This window comes from Pogona vitticeps, chromosome ZW-PAR (genome assembly GCF_051106095.1).
Source record: "Pogona vitticeps strain Pit_001003342236 chromosome ZW-PAR, PviZW2.1, whole genome shotgun sequence".
NCBI lineage: Eukaryota > Metazoa > Chordata > Lepidosauria > Squamata > Agamidae > Pogona > Pogona vitticeps.
This window is the reverse complement of record NC_135800.1, coordinates 5,803,642-5,820,354: the sequence shown is the minus strand read 5'-3', so window position 1 is coordinate 5,820,354 and position 16,713 is coordinate 5,803,642. Positions and strand designations below refer to the sequence as shown.

At 48.9% G+C, this 16,713-nt stretch overlaps 3 protein-coding genes across 3 annotated transcripts; all 3 read right to left on the bottom strand.

Annotated features, from left to right (window-relative positions):
• Positions 1-148: 148 nt before the first annotated feature.
• Positions 149-3,817, bottom strand: LOC140702902 (extracellular fatty acid-binding protein). The gene is made up of 7 exons (XM_072984726.2): positions 3,675-3,817; positions 2,615-2,754; positions 1,959-2,029; positions 1,351-1,464; positions 842-943; positions 648-670; positions 149-284 (listed from the first exon to the last, which is right to left on the bottom strand). The coding sequence occupies exons 1-6, from the start codon at positions 3,756-3,758 to the stop codon at positions 654-656; spliced, it is 528 nt and encodes a 175-aa protein (XP_072840827.2). The 5' UTR covers positions 3,759-3,817; the 3' UTR covers positions 149-284; positions 648-653.
• A 2,603-nt stretch (positions 3,818-6,420) lies between these two features.
• On the bottom strand, positions 6,421-10,485 carry LOC110087468 (extracellular fatty acid-binding protein). The gene is made up of 7 exons (XM_020809171.3): positions 10,218-10,485; positions 8,949-9,088; positions 8,164-8,234; positions 7,601-7,711; positions 7,350-7,454; positions 6,910-6,932; positions 6,421-6,546 (listed from the first exon to the last, which is right to left on the bottom strand). The coding sequence occupies exons 1-6, from the start codon at positions 10,305-10,307 to the stop codon at positions 6,910-6,912; spliced, it is 540 nt and encodes a 179-aa protein (XP_020664830.3). The 5' UTR covers positions 10,308-10,485; the 3' UTR covers positions 6,421-6,546.
• Positions 10,486-13,077: 2,592 nt separating this feature from the next.
• Positions 13,078-16,624, bottom strand: LOC110087465 (lipocalin-15). Its single transcript, XM_020809168.3, has 7 exons — positions 15,611-16,624; positions 15,294-15,433; positions 14,784-14,854; positions 14,134-14,247; positions 13,941-14,042; positions 13,619-13,640; positions 13,078-13,313 (listed from the first exon to the last, which is right to left on the bottom strand). Exons 1-7 carry the CDS (start codon positions 15,701-15,703, stop codon positions 13,307-13,309), a joined length of 549 nt encoding a protein of 182 aa, XP_020664827.3. The 5' UTR covers positions 15,704-16,624; the 3' UTR covers positions 13,078-13,306.
• Positions 16,625-16,713: the final 89 nt, after the last annotated feature.

The following is a 16,713-nucleotide window of genomic DNA, read 5'->3' as shown; positions in this document are numbered from 1 at the left end:
TGGGCGTTGTAGTCCAGGAACGTCTGAGAACCAATGACTTCTCATTTTTTGAGAAGACAAAGTCCCACCGCCCCCCAGGGCGAGGGGCAGATCTTCGTCCACATGGTTCCTTCCCCTCTGTCTCCACACAAACAGTCATTTCAAGATGCAGTTTATAAATCAATTTATTAAGGACATGAAGTGTCCACGTTGGCGGTGCCACCAACCACATGCCACGGAAAGCAGGGATACTTCCAGGTAACTGCTGCCATCTTTGGACTTTCTCAAGCACCGGGTTCAGTCACCTACAAGACAGGAAGCTTGTGAGATGAACTTCCTCTCTTTTGAATACCCCCCCAAAACCAAAATGGTTTCCCATTTTCCAGGGTCAGAGCCCACTCCAGCACATACTGTCTGAAAAAGAGGTCAAGTAAATGGAATCCATGCATTCCCCCATGATGAGCCGGCAAAAAATACCTCAGGTGGGAAAATGGGTTGGTGGCGCAACAGACGTGGGCCTATCCCACCCAGTCCAGCTGGTTTTCTTCTGATCCAGTTCAAGGGTGTTAAAAAAATGGGGGCAAGCCCTGTTTTATGCTTCTCAGCCCCAAGAGAGCAAAAAGTTCATGTTACAGAACACCTTTGAATTCCTGCCTTCAAAAACTCACCTGTGTCTAGCTTTGGCAGGCCACTGTGAAAGCAAAAGACAGAGGGGGCATTACTGAGAATGTCAGAAGGTGAGTATTTCATATGCAATAGGGGACTGTGCCCTACTGTGCTTCTGGCACCAAGTCCTGCCAGAAACTCCAGGTCTGTCCATTATCATTACAAGCTATAGATAAATAGATTTGATTGGCCTTACTTTCCTGGGGAAAGATAATGATGTTCTCTTCTGCTATGCCCGCCTCCTTGGCAGCGCTCTTGATCATCTCCGCATTCTCTTCTGTTAACACGGGTACCCTGGCTACAGAAAACAAGCAGCACCTCAGACAGACTGGAGCTGGATGTGCATTGCCAACCTTCCACCATTAGAGGGCAGGCTTCTGTGCCCATGTTCACACAGTCACACACAAACACAGCATTGCGAAACATGGGGGAGGCTGGGGTTGGGGGCAGAAACTGGATGCACATAAAACCAGAAACCAGCCAGGTTTACTCCATCCTGTTTTGCTCTTGTGCAAACTTGTGCGCCCAGCTGTCACTAGCTTTCTGGCCTGTGCGACATGCTGCATGGAGGGGACTCCATCCCTACATTTTTGGACTGCAAAAAAGAACGGTTCCCATCTCTGGACGTGACAGATAAGCAGAGCGAATAAATCCCTGCTCCCTCTTTTCCTCCCCTCTCTCAGCGTCACGGGGCCATCTACTTACCAAAGAGAGTAATAATATTGCAGATTTTCTGGCCGCCCTTGAATTTCGCGAAGTTGACGAGGCCGTAGTTGCTGTAGTCTGTCTTCAGGGCGTCAACTATTTTTGTGCCCCATTCTGGGGGAAAGAACAGAAGGAGACACCTTCGATGATCGGGGCACCCTCCAATCTCATGGTGTTTCAGAGCAGATGGGCAACACTTCATATCCTGCGGAAGGCTTTGCTTCTTAGATATTCTTGGAGAAAGTGATGAGGGAAGAATTTTCCCATCATCTGTGAGCTAGTAAGGGCAGAGGGGATGCTGAAGTGTGCATACCCTGGGATTTTAGTAGCTAAAAGGATTGGTGGAGCCCTGTATCAGGAAGGGGTAAACACAGACCGTAAGTCCGGGAGAAGCCCAGCGTCATCTGGATGGTGAGGAAAATACCAATACAATTGGCATGGAATATGGAGAATGATTAAAGAACTGTCTGTCTAGAAGTAACTGTATGTCTTTCTCCCCATGCTACGTGTGTGTCTCTATTTTTGCACACATCTGTATCCCCCTCCCAAAAAAAATACATTTGTTAGTGGGTGTTTAAGGCTCGCTCTGTGCGTCCTTCATTACAAACCACATTCGTGGACCAGTTTTCCATCTTCTCGCTTCCGGAAGGTCATTTCAAAGTGCTTGCATCCGTGTGGCCTGCAAGAGGAGCAGAAGACAGAGAGGAGATGAGAGAGTGTGTCTCCTCCATCTGATAGGGGTTCACATCCCTAATTAACCTGGGAATTTGAGCAGGGGAACAATAAGATAACCAGTTTTCCGTGCGTGCCCGGATGATACACGGAAGCTCAGCCCGAACGCCATGGCCTCCAAAACGGTGAAAGTCAGATGGTACTCTTTGGGAGGGCTGCCTCTCCTTCGCCCCAGTTCGCGGTAAAGTTAAAATCCGCCTTTCCTATTTCAGATTTGGAATTCGGAACGGCCGGAGTGGTGGACCCAGGAAAAAAAACACAAGAATTTCTGCCCATTTTATGGGGAAAGAGGGTAGACCTGCTTGAGGCTTCGCAAAAACAGCCAACCCCTGTAGTCTGGGTCTACGCAGCGCATGACGGCACAAAGGGAGGGGGAACAAGAAAAGGGAGCCTTTGGACTACAATGCCCATAATCCCTGAACCATCACGGGCACTACAGTGACTTTTCCGGACTGCAGCAATCATTTCTCAAACCCCGGGCAGGGAAGAGGAGGTGCGCGTTTGGAACAAAGCAAAGGGAAGCCAAACTTACGTGGGCATGTTGGAAGCCACCGTGACTCCTCCGTCCTCCAACTTCGTTAGGGTGGCTGTCACAATCTTCATGTCGTCCCGGTGCTTCAAAACCATCTCGCAGTCGCTGGCCAAGGCGACCCCATGCCACACTCCTTGGAGCTGAGGAGAAAAGGCAACGTGAGAGACCCACGCGGAGGCTTCCTCTGGAAACCTCAAACGAGCGTTAGTACTGAAGTCGCCCCAGTGGCTTGATTTGAACTCGACTCTGCGGTGTTGTTGTTTTTCTCCCAATGACTCACTCAGAACTCACCGACCCTTCCCTTTTTTTTCCTTGCCAACCTCCCTGGTCGCTACACAGTAGCTTGGTCTTCTCTTGAGGTGGCCACGGCTCCATCATACTGAATGGGTGGCATTTGTGAGCCAGAGCTCTAGGGAGTTTGTTACACCCTCTCTAACAGCAAACGGGACATCCCGCATTCAACTACAAAGCCCAACGTTCCTTGGGACTAAGGGCCCCCTCAGACGGTCGGACGGGGCTGGAAAGAGTCGTTTTGCTGGGAGGAGGAATCCCTCCAGCGCGGCTCCAAAAAAGAGGAGCCAGCTGTTAGACCAAAAAGGTCCAGCTTGGGCACGGATCAGGGCCAGCTTGGACTGGGCCACACGTGGTGCAAAAGTCCACCGACTTTCCCGGATGGGGAAAGTCCATGGATCGCCTCAACCTGATCCGTTGGTCCATTTCAAGCTAGCAAACTCCTCTCGCGCTTTCCGTCGGGGCTGAGGAAGGCAAAGACAAGATAAAAGCAGGCTAAGAGAGGAATTTATTCTTTCCGTTTACTGAGAAGTAGACCTGGGGGTAACGGTCCCGTTGAGTGCAAAAGAGGAGGAGGAAGAAGAGATGCTTTACAAGCCAGAGGTCGGAACCAGGCAGCGCTAAACAGAAAGAGGCCTCAGAAGCTCAGGGCCCTGTGGAGTGGGGGGGGGGGTCAGTTGGTTTGGAAGCCCACCATGAAGATGGACGCAGAAGAGCCTCCAAAGCAGAGAGAAAGAGAGAGAGAGAGAAATTCCTCTGGTTTTGTTACCTTCTCATGCTCCAGATTGTCAAGGTCGTCCGCCCTGATGATGGCAAGGAAGGCGAGACCCAACCCAACCAGCCAGACCCTCATCGTTCTTCCTTCTCAGCCAACGAATCTCAGAAGAATCTCAAGACGGTGGAAGGAGACTGAGAGAGGCGAGGTGGAGGCTCCTCCTTTTATAGGGCTTTGCAGCACCCAAAGGGCATCGCCCCCACCTCCAAATCCTGGGGGGGGCTTCTCTCCACCTTCTCCACACCTTCACCTTCTCTTGCCCTCGTGCCACATCTTCAAGCGGAGGGGGGGGAAATAACACGGTGGCCCCCCAAGGGCCCTGAGATAGGTTGGCCTCAGCACAGTCGTTATCCAAACAGAGGAGGCGTTTGTGTTGGCTCAGGACCGGTTGAGCATTTGGCCCAAATCCGTCCAGGAAAAGGTCACGCGCTTCTTATCTAAAGGAGAGGCAGGTGGAGACGGCTTAGCAGGGACAATGCAGAAATTCAGGTGCAGAAACAAAGATGGCGGACTGTCGCCTGGCCCAGATTGACGTAGCCAAGCAACCTTTATGGAAACGATCCGTCTTTCCTTGCCTGGGGCTGTTTCTTCAGCAGAATCAAAGGGGGGGTTTCATCTCCAAAACACGTGCCTTGAGTCACGAGCTGCTGAGCCGTGAACGCAGGGAACAGACCCATTGAACTCACGGGCTGGTTGGCCTCCCTTGCCCTTCACCATTTTGGCCCAAGCTTGCTGTTTCTTCACTCTTGGAGATCGGAGAGGGAGGCAAAAGTGTCTCTGAACATGTGCGGAGGGGGTCACCCCTGCAAACAATTCCTTTGGCTTAACCTAGCTACCTTACACCAGAGTTTCCACCAGAGCATCCAACCTCCACAGTCCAGTTGTCTAGGGGTTCTGTTTATTTTTATTTACTAAAATATTCGCCTCCTACTTTATGCCTGGGAACTGAAGGAGACACACCCTAAAGCGACATGAAACCAACCAACCAACCAACCAACCAACCAACCAACCAACCAACCAACCAACCAACCAACCAACCAACCAACCAACCAACCAACCAACCAACCAACCAACCAACTGCTTGGTTAAACAAGCCAAGCATCTTGAGGAACCGGCTTGCTTTGTCCCCATTTAATGCACAGAGCAGAACTTTTGTTAGGCAGAACTCACTTTTTTGTTAGAACCCATGATTGTTAAGAAGTAGCTTCACCAAACAAGGACAGATCCGAAGACTACACTGCCAGAGTCCCTTCATAAGGGCGCTCACCAGTGTGACAGCCAGCACCCATAGCAAACTCCCACATTTGGAGGTCAGCCGTTAAGAGGCCTGATCTGTGTGTCCCACATAGGAGAACAAATAGTGAAACTGGCTGACAGGAAACGGAGGGCTTGTGGAACTCTCTGCCACCAGATATTTGCCAGGCTGCGCCATTGCTAAGGTGGGCAGATCTGAGGCGAGTAAATCAAGACTGTGGTGCTTTGCAGGGTCTTTAAGTAGGGAAACCAACCTCTAGGCAAGGGGAGCTGGAGGAAGAGGAGGGAGTCTGGTTTCGTAGGAGGTTGAGCTGGAGAAGTTTTGGCTCACATCTTTGCCTGCTCCGAGGTGGCATGGAAGCTCTTTAGGCCTTGTTCCTGAGCACCATAAGTTCCCCCGAAAAATACTATCAAGGTTTGCATCATCATATGAACAGCTGAGCTGGGTTTTCCCTGGATTCGGGTCTGGTGTGATTCCATTGACCCATATCTCTGGGGTATCACAAGGTCCCCCTTTCAGTTGATGCACTTCCTGGTGACCTTTATGGGGGGGGGGAAACTTCTGTTCCCCCCCCTCCACATACAAAGAGCATACTGTGCTCACTTCAACTTATTGTTCAGTAAAGATGCTATTAGAATCATTTTATATAGGGAAAGAGAACCTCTTTCAGCCTCAGACTGAGTTCATTTCCACTGATATTCTTCGGGATGGAGAAGCCGAAAGGGGGAGGAGATATGGCCAAACGTGTCCGCATATATTTTAGTTTAAAGATTTCCCTGCTGGTCTCAGAACCGTAGAAGATGAAACATGTCTACGTTTTAGAATTCTGAGGGGGAACTAAAGAAAAATTGGATAACTAACAAAAGATACTGTCATGAGGAAAGGGAGGTGGGCATCTGGGGACTCCGAGAGGGACAGATCAGAAAGGCTGGATCTGGCCCTAGAACTGAAAGCTTCCCCCCCACACACACACTTCCACAAAAAGATTGCATGGATAAAAATATTTTAAATAAATAAAATATATTACTGGGTCCCTTTAATTGTTAGTGCAGACCTCATTGATTTTTTCATTGTTTTCTCTTGTGGGTCTAAGTTTTTTTTTAAAAAGCTTGCTACCCTGGGAGGAGCGACCTTAAAAGACAGCCTATAAATCCTTTAATTAAATTAATGTGCTTTAAAGCAAAACAAATACTCCTTGTTAAATAGGGACACGATGTCACCGTCTGGCTTGCCTTTCAAGACATCGTGTTCCTCCTGCAGTACGCTGGCATTGTCACTCGGATCCGATGAGTTGGTCTGTTTGCTTTTCGGTTTCCATTTCTCCCCCCCCCCCAAATCACAAGCCCAGATTTCTTTCAGTCTAATTAAAAAACCAGGGTCCAATTAAAAGAAAAAGACTGCATGGAAATCCATACAGACGGGCCAGCCCATGTGCCATAGTGCTGAGTAAGTTTTGGGGCAAATAACAGAACTTTGACCAGTGCATTTTCCGAATCTATTTATTAAGCAGGACGACAGCATTCGATGCTCAGAATCTCGCACGGAGGCCCGAACTGGACGCCATGGACACTTCCAAACCCACAGCCGGCAGCGCTGAGTCTTCTGAGGAACCTGTGGGACAGGGAACATGAGGGATGAGCCAGCATCTCTGGTTTTCTAAGATCAAACTTGGATTCTTTCACTGTCTTCCACTCAAAAAAGGGCCAATGCTCTTTCCTTGTCTTGTTCACCTTACATCCCCTCCACCACCCCCTTCCTTCGAATCACAATGAACAGGCAAAAGTGCTTCAGATCGTAACCTCTGGTGGTGACGTCACAGAAACAAGCCAATACCACCCAGCCTTTTCTCTATTCAGACCGATAGCCTTGGAAAAGCATGGGGTGTGTTTTTGTCACGCTTGACCGAGAAGACCCGAAGGTTCAGGCCAGCCAACGCTTTTGCCCAAAATTGAGTCGGTGCCTTGAAAAACTCACCTAAGGACCTTCCGCGCAGGCCACTGTGAAAACATAATTGAAGAGGAGGGACATCGGCTTAGGTCACATTAATTGCCGTTAGGACATGAAACACAAAGGAGGGAATTGTGTGGGTTTGTATACTCGTTCAGATATGGCCTGTTTTTGGGGGAGCAGCTATAGGGAGAGTTGCCACATACCTCACCTCTGTGGTTGATGAGGGGTGTCTGTGCATCCTTTTGCCATAGGGACACCCCATCCTTTTGGCCCATCTCCTTGTTTTTATCTTCAAAGCTCTCGCCATATCCTCATCGGACCCGCATTTCTCCCTGCTTTCAATCCATGCTTTCCTGCCCATTACTTCGTCCCCTCCATTGTCTAGACATCTCCTGCTCTCTCCCCCCCCCCCGTACGGTTTGAACCAACCTGGGTCAAGAAAACCAGCTCTTCTCACACCTTACCTTCGTCACCAAACATCTGAATGTTTTCCTCCTTAAAGCCCAGCTCACGATGCACATAGTCCAGGAATTTCTGTTCAGCTTCCTTTGGCACCTGGGTGTCCCTGGCTAGAAGTCGAAATGCACAAGAAACAACATTGAGTTGCGCAAGGGTGTGTGTGTTTTTTTTAAATTAGAGGTCAGTAGATCTGTATCTTTCGGCTACAAAACTGCACACACACCCCAAGAATCCAGGAAACCTCTTGAGTACATACCATAAAGTACCGCATATCTGGAGGTCACCCCATCCCTGACCTTCGCGATGGTGACAATGGTGTAGGTATCGCAATCTGTCATGATCTTTTCTATCTTTTCCTCGCCCCATCCTGCAGGGAAGGACAGCGGAAGCATCTCAGAACAAGCGGTAGATTGGAGCCCCTTCCAGGGAGAGGGGGAAGACTTCTCTTCAAGCCATTTAAAATGGCTTTTGAAATTATCGTTGCTTCTGATTTCCCCCTTCACTCCGGCGTGTTCAGGCCTGATTGAATGATCAGTCAAAACTCGATGTTCTCAAAGCACTAGAAATATAAAATACCTGTTAATCTATGTACCAAAATGTTCCTTTATTGTTCAAAGAGAAATATAGATGGCATGGACTGTAGCCTGGGCAGTGGGGGGGAAAATCAGCCAAAGTCAAGAAACACTGGGAAAAAGAGCATCAAAGAGGCAGGGTAGGAATGAATATCGGACGGTCAAATCTTCTGTTCGAAAGGGAACCCCTTTCAGGCGAGCAAGCACATAGAATAGAGTATGTGGTCAAGGTTGGGCGTGTACAGACCTGATGTGTGGACGTACGACCCATCTTCCTGTCTCTTGAATTCCAGCTCAAGGCTCTGGCACCCGAAGGGGCTATAAAATAAGAGCAGAGGGAAATCCATTCGTTTTTCAGGTTATTTGCCCCCAGCGTCAGACTATCAGGCGGGCACAAGAGGGCTAGAGAAAACAGGCTGGTTGGCCTTGCAGCGCTTGGGGGATGATGGTTTTTCATGGTGAAGCACAAGGGTATGGTTTAAGGTAATGGAATTTTCTTGGTTAAAGAACAATCACTTGTTAAAGAAAGTGTGTGTGTTTTTTAAAAGGGGATAATTCAAGTCCACCAATCACAACTGTACATTTTTTCCATAAATCCCTCTCTGAGAATCGCAAGAGGAACAGTCTGAAATGTCAGCTCCAAAATCCAGTGTTTACGCCAGCTTGTGTGCAGGTCTCCGCCTTTGTGGACGGGCAGAAATGGACACCAGCTTCACAATTAGAAGGTATTGAAAAGTTACCTCCCTAAAGATTCTCTCTTTTTTTGAAAGGGATGCTTGGTGACTGGTGGACTGGTCGTGCGTCTCTCCTGCTGACCAGTTCCTGATCAGAAACAAACCAAAACACACACACACACACACACTTCATCCCTTAAGGAACCTCTGATCCTAAACACAAGCGCCATACGATGTTGGGTTTGACCCTGTTGGGTCCCTCTTGACCACATTCCAGGCCTGGCCGGGAGGCCCTGCCTTATAGGAAAGAAGGCATCTCATCTACCAGACCTGATGAGCCAAACATAGGAGGACCTACGTTGGGAACTTGGAAGCGATGTAGATCCCTCCGCTTTCCGTCTCGCGTAAATTGACGACGACCATCGTCATGTCGTCCAGGTATTTCATGAACCACTTGCAGTCCGTGGCAAAGGCGTGCATAAGCCAGTCTCCAAAGGCCTGAAGGACAAAAGACCTGCACTCACGAGAAGACCTGGGTGGATCTAACCGTCTGCCCAGACTGAAAAATAGGCAGGAGGAGGCATCTGGGTGCCCATTGTTATTGTACTGAGTCACTCTTTGCTCCATCTAGATCACGTCTCATTAATTCGAGCTGAAAGTGATGGCTCTCCCAGGTTTCTGAGATACTTTAGTGGTCACCCATCCAGGTACTCACCCGGCTTGATCCTGCTTAGCTTCTCAAATGAGATGGGAAAGGCCTACAATTCATTAAGCCGACCAAGCCCCCAAGCTGTCCTTAGTGTATATCTGGGCTGGTTCTTCTAAACTGAATTTGTGCCACTCTTTTCTTTTACTTTAAAGGGATTTAATTTTCATTCTACACTAGCTCTTCCTTTTCCCCGCACTCCCAATCCGTTCCAAGCAAGAGGCGCAACACGACGGGGAAAAGCTGCTTTTCGAAAAGGAGCATGCTCCCATTACGCCTGATAGAATTTGGAAAACAATGTGTTGGGGTTACTACGAGCAACCTTTTCAAAAGTAACTTGGGGCTGCATTATTCAAGCCACGTGCTTGTTACTCTTTCAGTTGTTTCTTGCTTTTAAAGAAGTCCTCTCAATTAAAGCAAAGTCCAGAACGTGGACACTTACACCTTTAATGAAAGGTTTGAGCTGTGGCTCAGAGGAAAACCACCTATTATTATTTTTTTGTTTGATTTACCATATTTTTCTGTGTATAAGACGCCCCCCTCCCACTTTTCTCATCCAAACTTAAGAAATCTAAGTGGGGCTTAGCAAGTGCAGGGGGAAAGGGATCAAAGCCCTGCAGGATCGCTTCGATCCCTGCTTCCCCCTCCACTTGTTTTTGTTCTCTCCTCAGCTTAGTTCCGTGTATAAGACGACCCTCAATTTTTAGTCTAAAGATTTTAGACAAAAGTATAGTCTTATACACGGAAAGATACGGTATATACCGCCCATCTGGCAACCAAGGCCACTCATCAGCTTCACAGAGGGTCAGAGCCCTTCAGGATGGAGGTCCGGAGCATAGGGTCCTACCCAGAGGTGGGTTGCAAGCTTCCCCCCCCAAAAAAAACCCATGCTTTCCTCAGCCCCACCCTGGGCCCGTTTACCTGTTTTGGGCTGCAACGATCCGAGTCGTAGCTCACCGCCTGGGCGGCGCGAAGGAAGGCAAAACCCAGCCAAAGCACATAGAGCTCCATCCTCTACTTTTTCCTTTCTCTACCATAGGACACGCTGAGATGCTGGTAGACTTTTCGCCTCCATGGGACCGCTGGCCTTTATAGAGTTATCTCTCCCCACCCAGGCGACATGCGGGTCCTGTTCTCGTCCCTGTTCCCGTCGCGTCCATTCCCGGCCTTTCCAACCCACTTTGAACCCAGGGCACCGGCAAAGATAAAGCAGTTATTGTTGGCGGAGGCAGCGTCAATGGGCAGCCGAGAGACAGCCGGTGCCAAAGAATACAAGGGCCCATTGTAGCGAATCCAAACAGAAGGGGCCTTGGCTTTGGCAGGGAGACAGCGTGAAAAGTCTTGCTTCTCTCGTCCAAAGCAGGGGGAAAGATGAAGCTACAGCCCAGCGGAGGCCAGCATCCTATTCACATCGTTGCCAATCAGAGGGCCCTCCAAAGGGAAGCCCTGGAGGTGGGCCCAGCAAAACCCTCCGTCTGACGTCCCCAGAAACAGATATTTGGAGACATCGTAGCTGGATGGATAGTTCAGTCGTTTAGGTATCTGTCTATGCAGCCAGAGGCTCAGAGTTCGATTCCCTCCTTGTGCCTCGTACGCATACAAAGCCAGTCTGGGTGGCCTTGGGCCAGCTGCACAGCCTCATGGCTCCTCCAGAAGAAGTGAATGGTGAACCACTTCTGAGTATTCATTATCTGAAAAACTCTGAATTGCATTGATTTTATGACTGCTTTTAATGTAATGCTTGTTCAATTCATTTTAATATTGTATATCTATTGGGTTGTTTTTTTTAGCTTTTAAATATTGTCTTTTTAATGACGTACACCACCTTGCATTCATTTCAAGGAGAAAGGTGGGGTAAAAATATTTTAAATAAAATAAATAAAAATATGTTGACAGCACAGAATTATTATTCAATAAATCACCGCAACTCAGGGAAATTGAGAGCCATTGGTTTGAACTGTCGACAAAAGAACCATAACTCTTGGAAATTGGGCGCCTTAGGTTTAAACTGCAAACAAAAGCACTGTAGCTCTTGGAAATTGGGCACCTTTGGTGTAAACTGTTGACAAAAGCACTGTAACTCTTTGAAAGTCAGTGTCTTAGGTTTAAACTGCAGACAAAAGCGCCATAACTCTTGGTGTTCAGTTTCCAAGAGTTGTGGTGCTTTTGTTAGCAGTTTAAACCTAAGGCACCCCAATTTCCAAGAGGTTTAGTGCTTTTGTCAACAGTTTAAAACTAAGGTATCCAGGTTCCAAGAGTTACAGTACTTTTGTCAACAGTTTAAATATAAGGCACCCAGTTTCCAAGAGGTATAGTACTTTTGTCAACAGCTTAAACCTAAGGTACCCAATTTCCAAGAGGTTTAGTGCTTTTGTCAACAGATTAAACCAAAGGTGCTCACTTTTGAAGAGTTAAGGTGCTTTTGTCAACAGTTTAAACCTAAGGTGCCCAATTTCTAAGAGTTAAAGTGAACAGTTTAAACAAAAAGCCCTTGGTTTGTAGAGATGGCTTGTCTCTCCTTTAGATTTTAGATTTTCATAAATCTGAATTTATTTGATTTCACACCCTTATTTTTTAATAAAGTTATTGCCGGCTCTTGCATCAGGATTATGGAAAGGCTACCTGGCCTTTTCTAATTTTATTCTGAAGGGTTGGAAGGCAGTTCACCGATGGGACTTCCAAGAGTTACAGTGTTTTTGTCAACAGTTTAAACCCAAGACGCTCTGTTTCCAGAGTGGTCAAGAGATGAGATGGCCCTCCCTAAGACTTTAGAGGGGGGTGCATTCATCCCAGTGCCTGCCATTGTCCTTCCCAATACTTTCTTTTTTAAAACTATTGCAAAAAAAGACCTCCCACCTCCTGTAGGGAGCAGTTATTTGGGCTGTTCTTAGGCTGTTGTTAGCTGGGCTGGAGATCTCAGTAGGGTATATATCTGACTGCCAAGCCAAAAGGTTGGGAGTTCAATTCCCCCCCCCCCCAGCCCTCCTGGGCCTTGGGCCACCTGCACAGTCCCAGGGCCCCCCCCCAGGGGAAGGGAAGGGTCAACCACTTCTTAATGTAACCGGGAAACCCTGAAAAAGGGTCAGAATCATTTTATAGCACATGATGATGATAATGATGGTGATGATGACGAGAGCTCCAACAGAGCTTCTCCAAAGAGCACTTAGCCTTGAGATCCCTTGGTAAGATCCCAGGCGAGGAAGGGCTGCTCTGATTTTCAGACCCACAGATGGGGGTGCAAGACCCAGTTTTCCTAGCCAGACACCTGCAGACCTTCGAGTCAGCCATTACGGGCATTATTGTGGAGGGGGGAGCACGCAGACAAGCGAAACATATGCATGTCAGCTGGTAAGCAAGGGATCATTTGTACCCCGATCCGAATCGTGTATTTTAATGTGCACAAAGACACGTTTAATGTGCTTGAGGCACGCTGGGTATGCAAACTGTACTAAGCCAGCATACCACCTGTATTATTCTCTGCAGGGTGTGTGTGTGTGGGGGGGTGACCTCTTAGCCCCACCGGCATCACTGCAGACCTCCGAGCCCCTAAAGTCCATTTCAGCACCACGGAGAGCAGCGCTCAAGCTGATAGGCAGGCAAGCTGTCTCAGTGAACACCTGAGAGTCACCTGGGAAGGCTTTTATAATCCAGGGGGAGGGGCTTCCTGGAAGCTCCACCTTCTCAGGCAGGTGATGCAGCTGATTCTCAAAAGGGGCAATCTGTGACCCTCTTTGGGTCCTGTCCTGTCCTCCTTTCCTTCCCTATAAGAAACACGCATTGATTTTTTCAAAAAGTTTTTTTTAAGCTTTTTATTTGGCACAGAAAGGGTGGGAGGTGGGTGGGAAAGGACCACCCCCCAAATCGGGGAGAAATTTCACATTATGGAGGGGCGAGGAGCACCCGGCTCTGGCGAAGGAGCATCGAATTTGATCTGCAGCCATGATTTGTGATTTGGTGATCCAGTGGAGGGGAGGGGAGTGATCTTTGGCCGGTGAGGAATCCGGTTGGCTTCAACGACTGCAAAAACAATAGCAGGAAAGGTGTGGATGAACACCCTTGGGTTCTGGGGAACCCAGACTCTACCTTGAAGTCACTGCAACAGATTATTCTTTTTCAGAGCTGTTTTCCCCCCAGCTATGGAAGATTCTAGACCTGTTTGAGGATCAGCGACTGTCTGAAGCCGTCAGCTGCAGCTGGAAGCATCTGGATCCTTGTGTCAACCCAAGGGACGATCTTGCAGTAAAGGGTCTACTCTGCCCTGTAACACTCAGCTTCCCAACCACACCAAGAACCCGAAAGTTGTCGAGCGATGCTACACTCACCTGAGCATCTTGGCACACACATCTGCAATGCAAAAAAAGAGAGAGAGAGATTATGAGCAACGGGGCATGGGGTTGGGGGCTTTCGAAACCATCCATAATAACCTTATAATAAGTGATCAAGGAGGTGCCGTTATTAACTTCTTTGTGTTTTATAACTGTTCACCAGGAGTCGGACACAGCTAGGATTTGCACGTCTGATTGCTCGGGCATGGAGCTTTGAAGGAACTGGGTCTCTATAGGGAAAACCTATGCAAGATTTTGCTTGATGTGGGAGCTGGCTCAGCCTAGCCTCTGGAGTGCCAGGTCAGGAGGTCCTACTCACCAGACTCGGGGAGGGCAACCATCAAATCATCCGTGAGCCCGAGGTTGTGGTAATGTTCCTTGAATTTCTCCATCATTTCCGGAGTTGCTTCTGGACCTCTGGCTGCATCCGGGAGAGATCAGCATTAGGGCCCTTTTGCCGTTTGATCCCCCGCATCATCTCCCCTCCCTAGGTCTTGGAAGGACCATCATACTTAAGAGTTGGAGGGTGGTGCTGCTCGGCTCCCCGGGCACCTCCTTGAAGTAGTAGAGGAAGCCATGGGTCTCGTAGTCCGTGGCCATCACCCGTATGTCTTTTCTGCCGTTCTCTGTAAGACGAAGGCAACCCCCGTTAGCACAAGACTGTGTTGCCCCACAACCCCACTGCGCTCTCTCTCTCCCCCCCCCAGGTCGGCCCACCCCAAACTCTCCCCCATCCCTGGCTTAGAGGAAGTTGGAAAGAACTAGCAAAATGTAACACAGAAGTTTGTAACTACAGTGGTGCCTCGCTAGACAGTTACCCCGCATGTCAGTTTTTTCGCTAGATATTGACTTTTTGTGATCGCTATAGTGATTCGCAAAACAGTGATTCCTACGGGGGAATTTCGCTGGACAGTGTTTGGTCCCTGCTTTGCAAACCGATTTTCACTAGACAACAATTTGCTTTTTGCTAGACAATGATTTCGCTAAACAGCGATTTCAGTGGAACGGATTATCATCGTCTAGCGAGGCACCACTGTAGTTCCTTTGGAGGTGACAAAGATGTCACTGAGTTATGCATTTCAAAAGTGGTGGGGGGAATAGAGTCAATGTGACTCGGAGTGTAATGAACAACATTTCCCAGTTTCTTTATGACAAATCTTACCCTCGTTCGTGAAGTGGCCCGGCCAGTCTGTCTTCTTCAACAGCATGCCCACTTTCTTGCATTCTCCGGCACTGAAATAAAAAAAGGCAGAGGAAAAACAGGGCGAAGCAGGTGCCCGGTTTTAGAAGGAGGTGTTCTCTCGTACTGGGGGTGTCCAACCAAATTCTCCTGCCTCATTCGCACAGATGGGTGGGGTCCTGTGAACTCAACATCCTGTTGGGTTTAACTTGGTGCCAGTTTTTAAAGAATGGGAATCAAGCAGAATCTCTAGAGTGATAAAGGCTCAGAGCTGAAGGTTAGAAAAGTTAATTTTTTTTTTTTGGATCACCCGTCAGCTGCCCCCAGCCAGCTCCTCTCCAAAGAAACTTTTGCTCAGTTCTATCGCTTATTTATTATTCCTTTTATGATTTCTGTCCTGCCGATTATGGTTTCTAGCGCCAGCCTTCTCACTGGCATGAAGATGTTTCTTTGTCTGCCAGAGACACACAGAATTTGGAAAGAGGGACTCACATAGGGTAGCCGACCATCAGGTGCATGTCGCCGTTCGGGAGGGGTTTCACGATGGCGGCCGACGTGGTCATGGTGTCCCTCATGCTCTGGAAGATGGGGCAGTTGGAAACCGCCGCCATGATGTGCCAGGTGCCTGAAAACTAGAGAGGGTGCATCAATCATGGCATTACAGACTTGGGGAACTCAAAGGTCATCTAGTCCAACCCCAGAAAAAAAAACAGGCAGTTACAGATTTGTGCGTTGGAGGGCAAGGAGGTTAGCCTCAGGTGAGCCACCCGCTCCCTCAAAAAGAGACCACCCTTTCTGAGAGTCCATACCTTCTCGAGATCAAAATCCGGCTGGACAGGAACTTCAGCCTGAGTGCAAAACACGCCCAGCAGGAGCATCAGAAGGCTGTGCAGAGTGGCCATCGTTCGTGCGTCTCTTGCTTGCCCACGGAGAACGCGCTGGCAGAGGAGATGCTCTGGCCCCTCGGAAGCCCCCGCTTTATCTCTCTCCTCTCAGGGGTGGGACGGCTCCCGAAAGACAAGCACACGCCTTCTCCCCCCCCCCACCGGTCCCTCCCCACCCAGTCCCGCCGCTTATGTAAAAAAAACTGGACACGTCTGTGCTTAAGATCTGGGATAATACCGGATAACGTCGTATTAAGCTATCAAATAACCAATATAATTACTAGGTGGCAGGCCGAGAAGAGGCTCTTGACAAGATAAAACTTAAAAATAAATAAGAGGTGGGACTGGAGGAAGGAAGCGGAGGCTCAGATTATTTTTGCCTTGAGCCCAAACATGGTGCCGCCCATGGATAAATCCCTTTCACCCCCCATCTCTGAGATTTCTTGTTAAATCCCTGCAGGAGCGCTGGGCGCACCCCACTCCTTCATGCGTCCCTTTTCGCATGGGGTTTTACCGACGGCCCCCACTTTTGGCAGGCAGCCCTCCCCTCCCACGAAGCCTCGGCCAGATCTCCTTCCACGGTCGGGGAATATTGCTAGACCCGTTTTCATCTGACATTTGCATCCGACCCCTGCAAAAGTTTGGAGACGTGGACGTTGCAAAGGCTTGGATGGGTGGGTGTTTTCAGAAGACCAATGTTGAGTTTCGCCTTGAAATGCAAAGCGGTGGCGTTTTTCTCCCCCTGCGTTGCGTCTCTCCTTTGCAAGCTTTCCCACTTAGCTTGAACCGTCCCCTGCCTTCCGAATCCTCGACGGGGCCGGCTTGGATTCAGAAACGGGCCAAGGCTACACGGTGGCCTGGAATAACCACGCAGGAACGTGGCAAGCAGGCTGGCGTTGGGACTCTCACCCTTGTGCCCATGAAACCAGTTTTCCCTCCCTCTCTGACAGCCCAAATAAAAGGCTCAAGGAAGCGTCTGCAACCCAATCGTGCCTTTATCTAAATCCCCCGATAAGTTGCTCTAAATC

Excerpts from the sequence above, each read along its gene's own strand:
- LOC110087465 (XM_020809168.3), bottom strand. The coding sequence starts at position 15,703 with ATGGCCACTCTGCACAGCCTTCTGATGCTCCTGCTGGGCGTGTTTTGC. Across the intron at positions 15,434-15,610 it reads CGGATTTTGATCTCGAGAAG|TTTTCAGGCACCTGGCACAT; the intron begins GTATGGACTCTC and ends CACCCTCTCTAG. Across the intron at positions 14,248-14,783 it reads GGGCCACTTCACGAACGAGG|AGAACGGCAGAAAAGACATA; the intron begins GTAAGATTTGTC and ends TTCGTCTTACAG.
- LOC140702902 (XM_072984726.2), bottom strand. The coding sequence starts at position 3,758 with ATGAGGGTCTGGCTGGTTGGGTTGGGTCTCGCCTTCCTTGCCATCATC. Across the intron at positions 2,755-3,674 it reads ACAATCTGGAGCATGAGAAG|CTCCAAGGAGTGTGGCATGG; the intron begins GTAACAAAACCA and ends TTTTCTCCTCAG. Across the intron at positions 944-1,350 it reads CAATATTATTACTCTCTTTG|CCAGGGTACCCGTGTTAACA; the intron begins GTAAGTAGATGG and ends TGTTTTCTGTAG.
- LOC110087468 (XM_020809171.3), bottom strand. The coding sequence starts at position 10,307 with ATGGAGCTCTATGTGCTTTGGCTGGGTTTTGCCTTCCTTCGCGCCGCC. Across the intron at positions 9,089-10,217 it reads ATCGTTGCAGCCCAAAACAG|GCCTTTGGAGACTGGCTTAT; the intron begins GTAAACGGGCCC and ends TTTGTCCTTCAG. Across the intron at positions 8,235-8,948 it reads ATCGCTTCCAAGTTCCCAAC|CCCCTTCGGGTGCCAGAGCC; the intron begins GTAGGTCCTCCT and ends CTTATTTTATAG.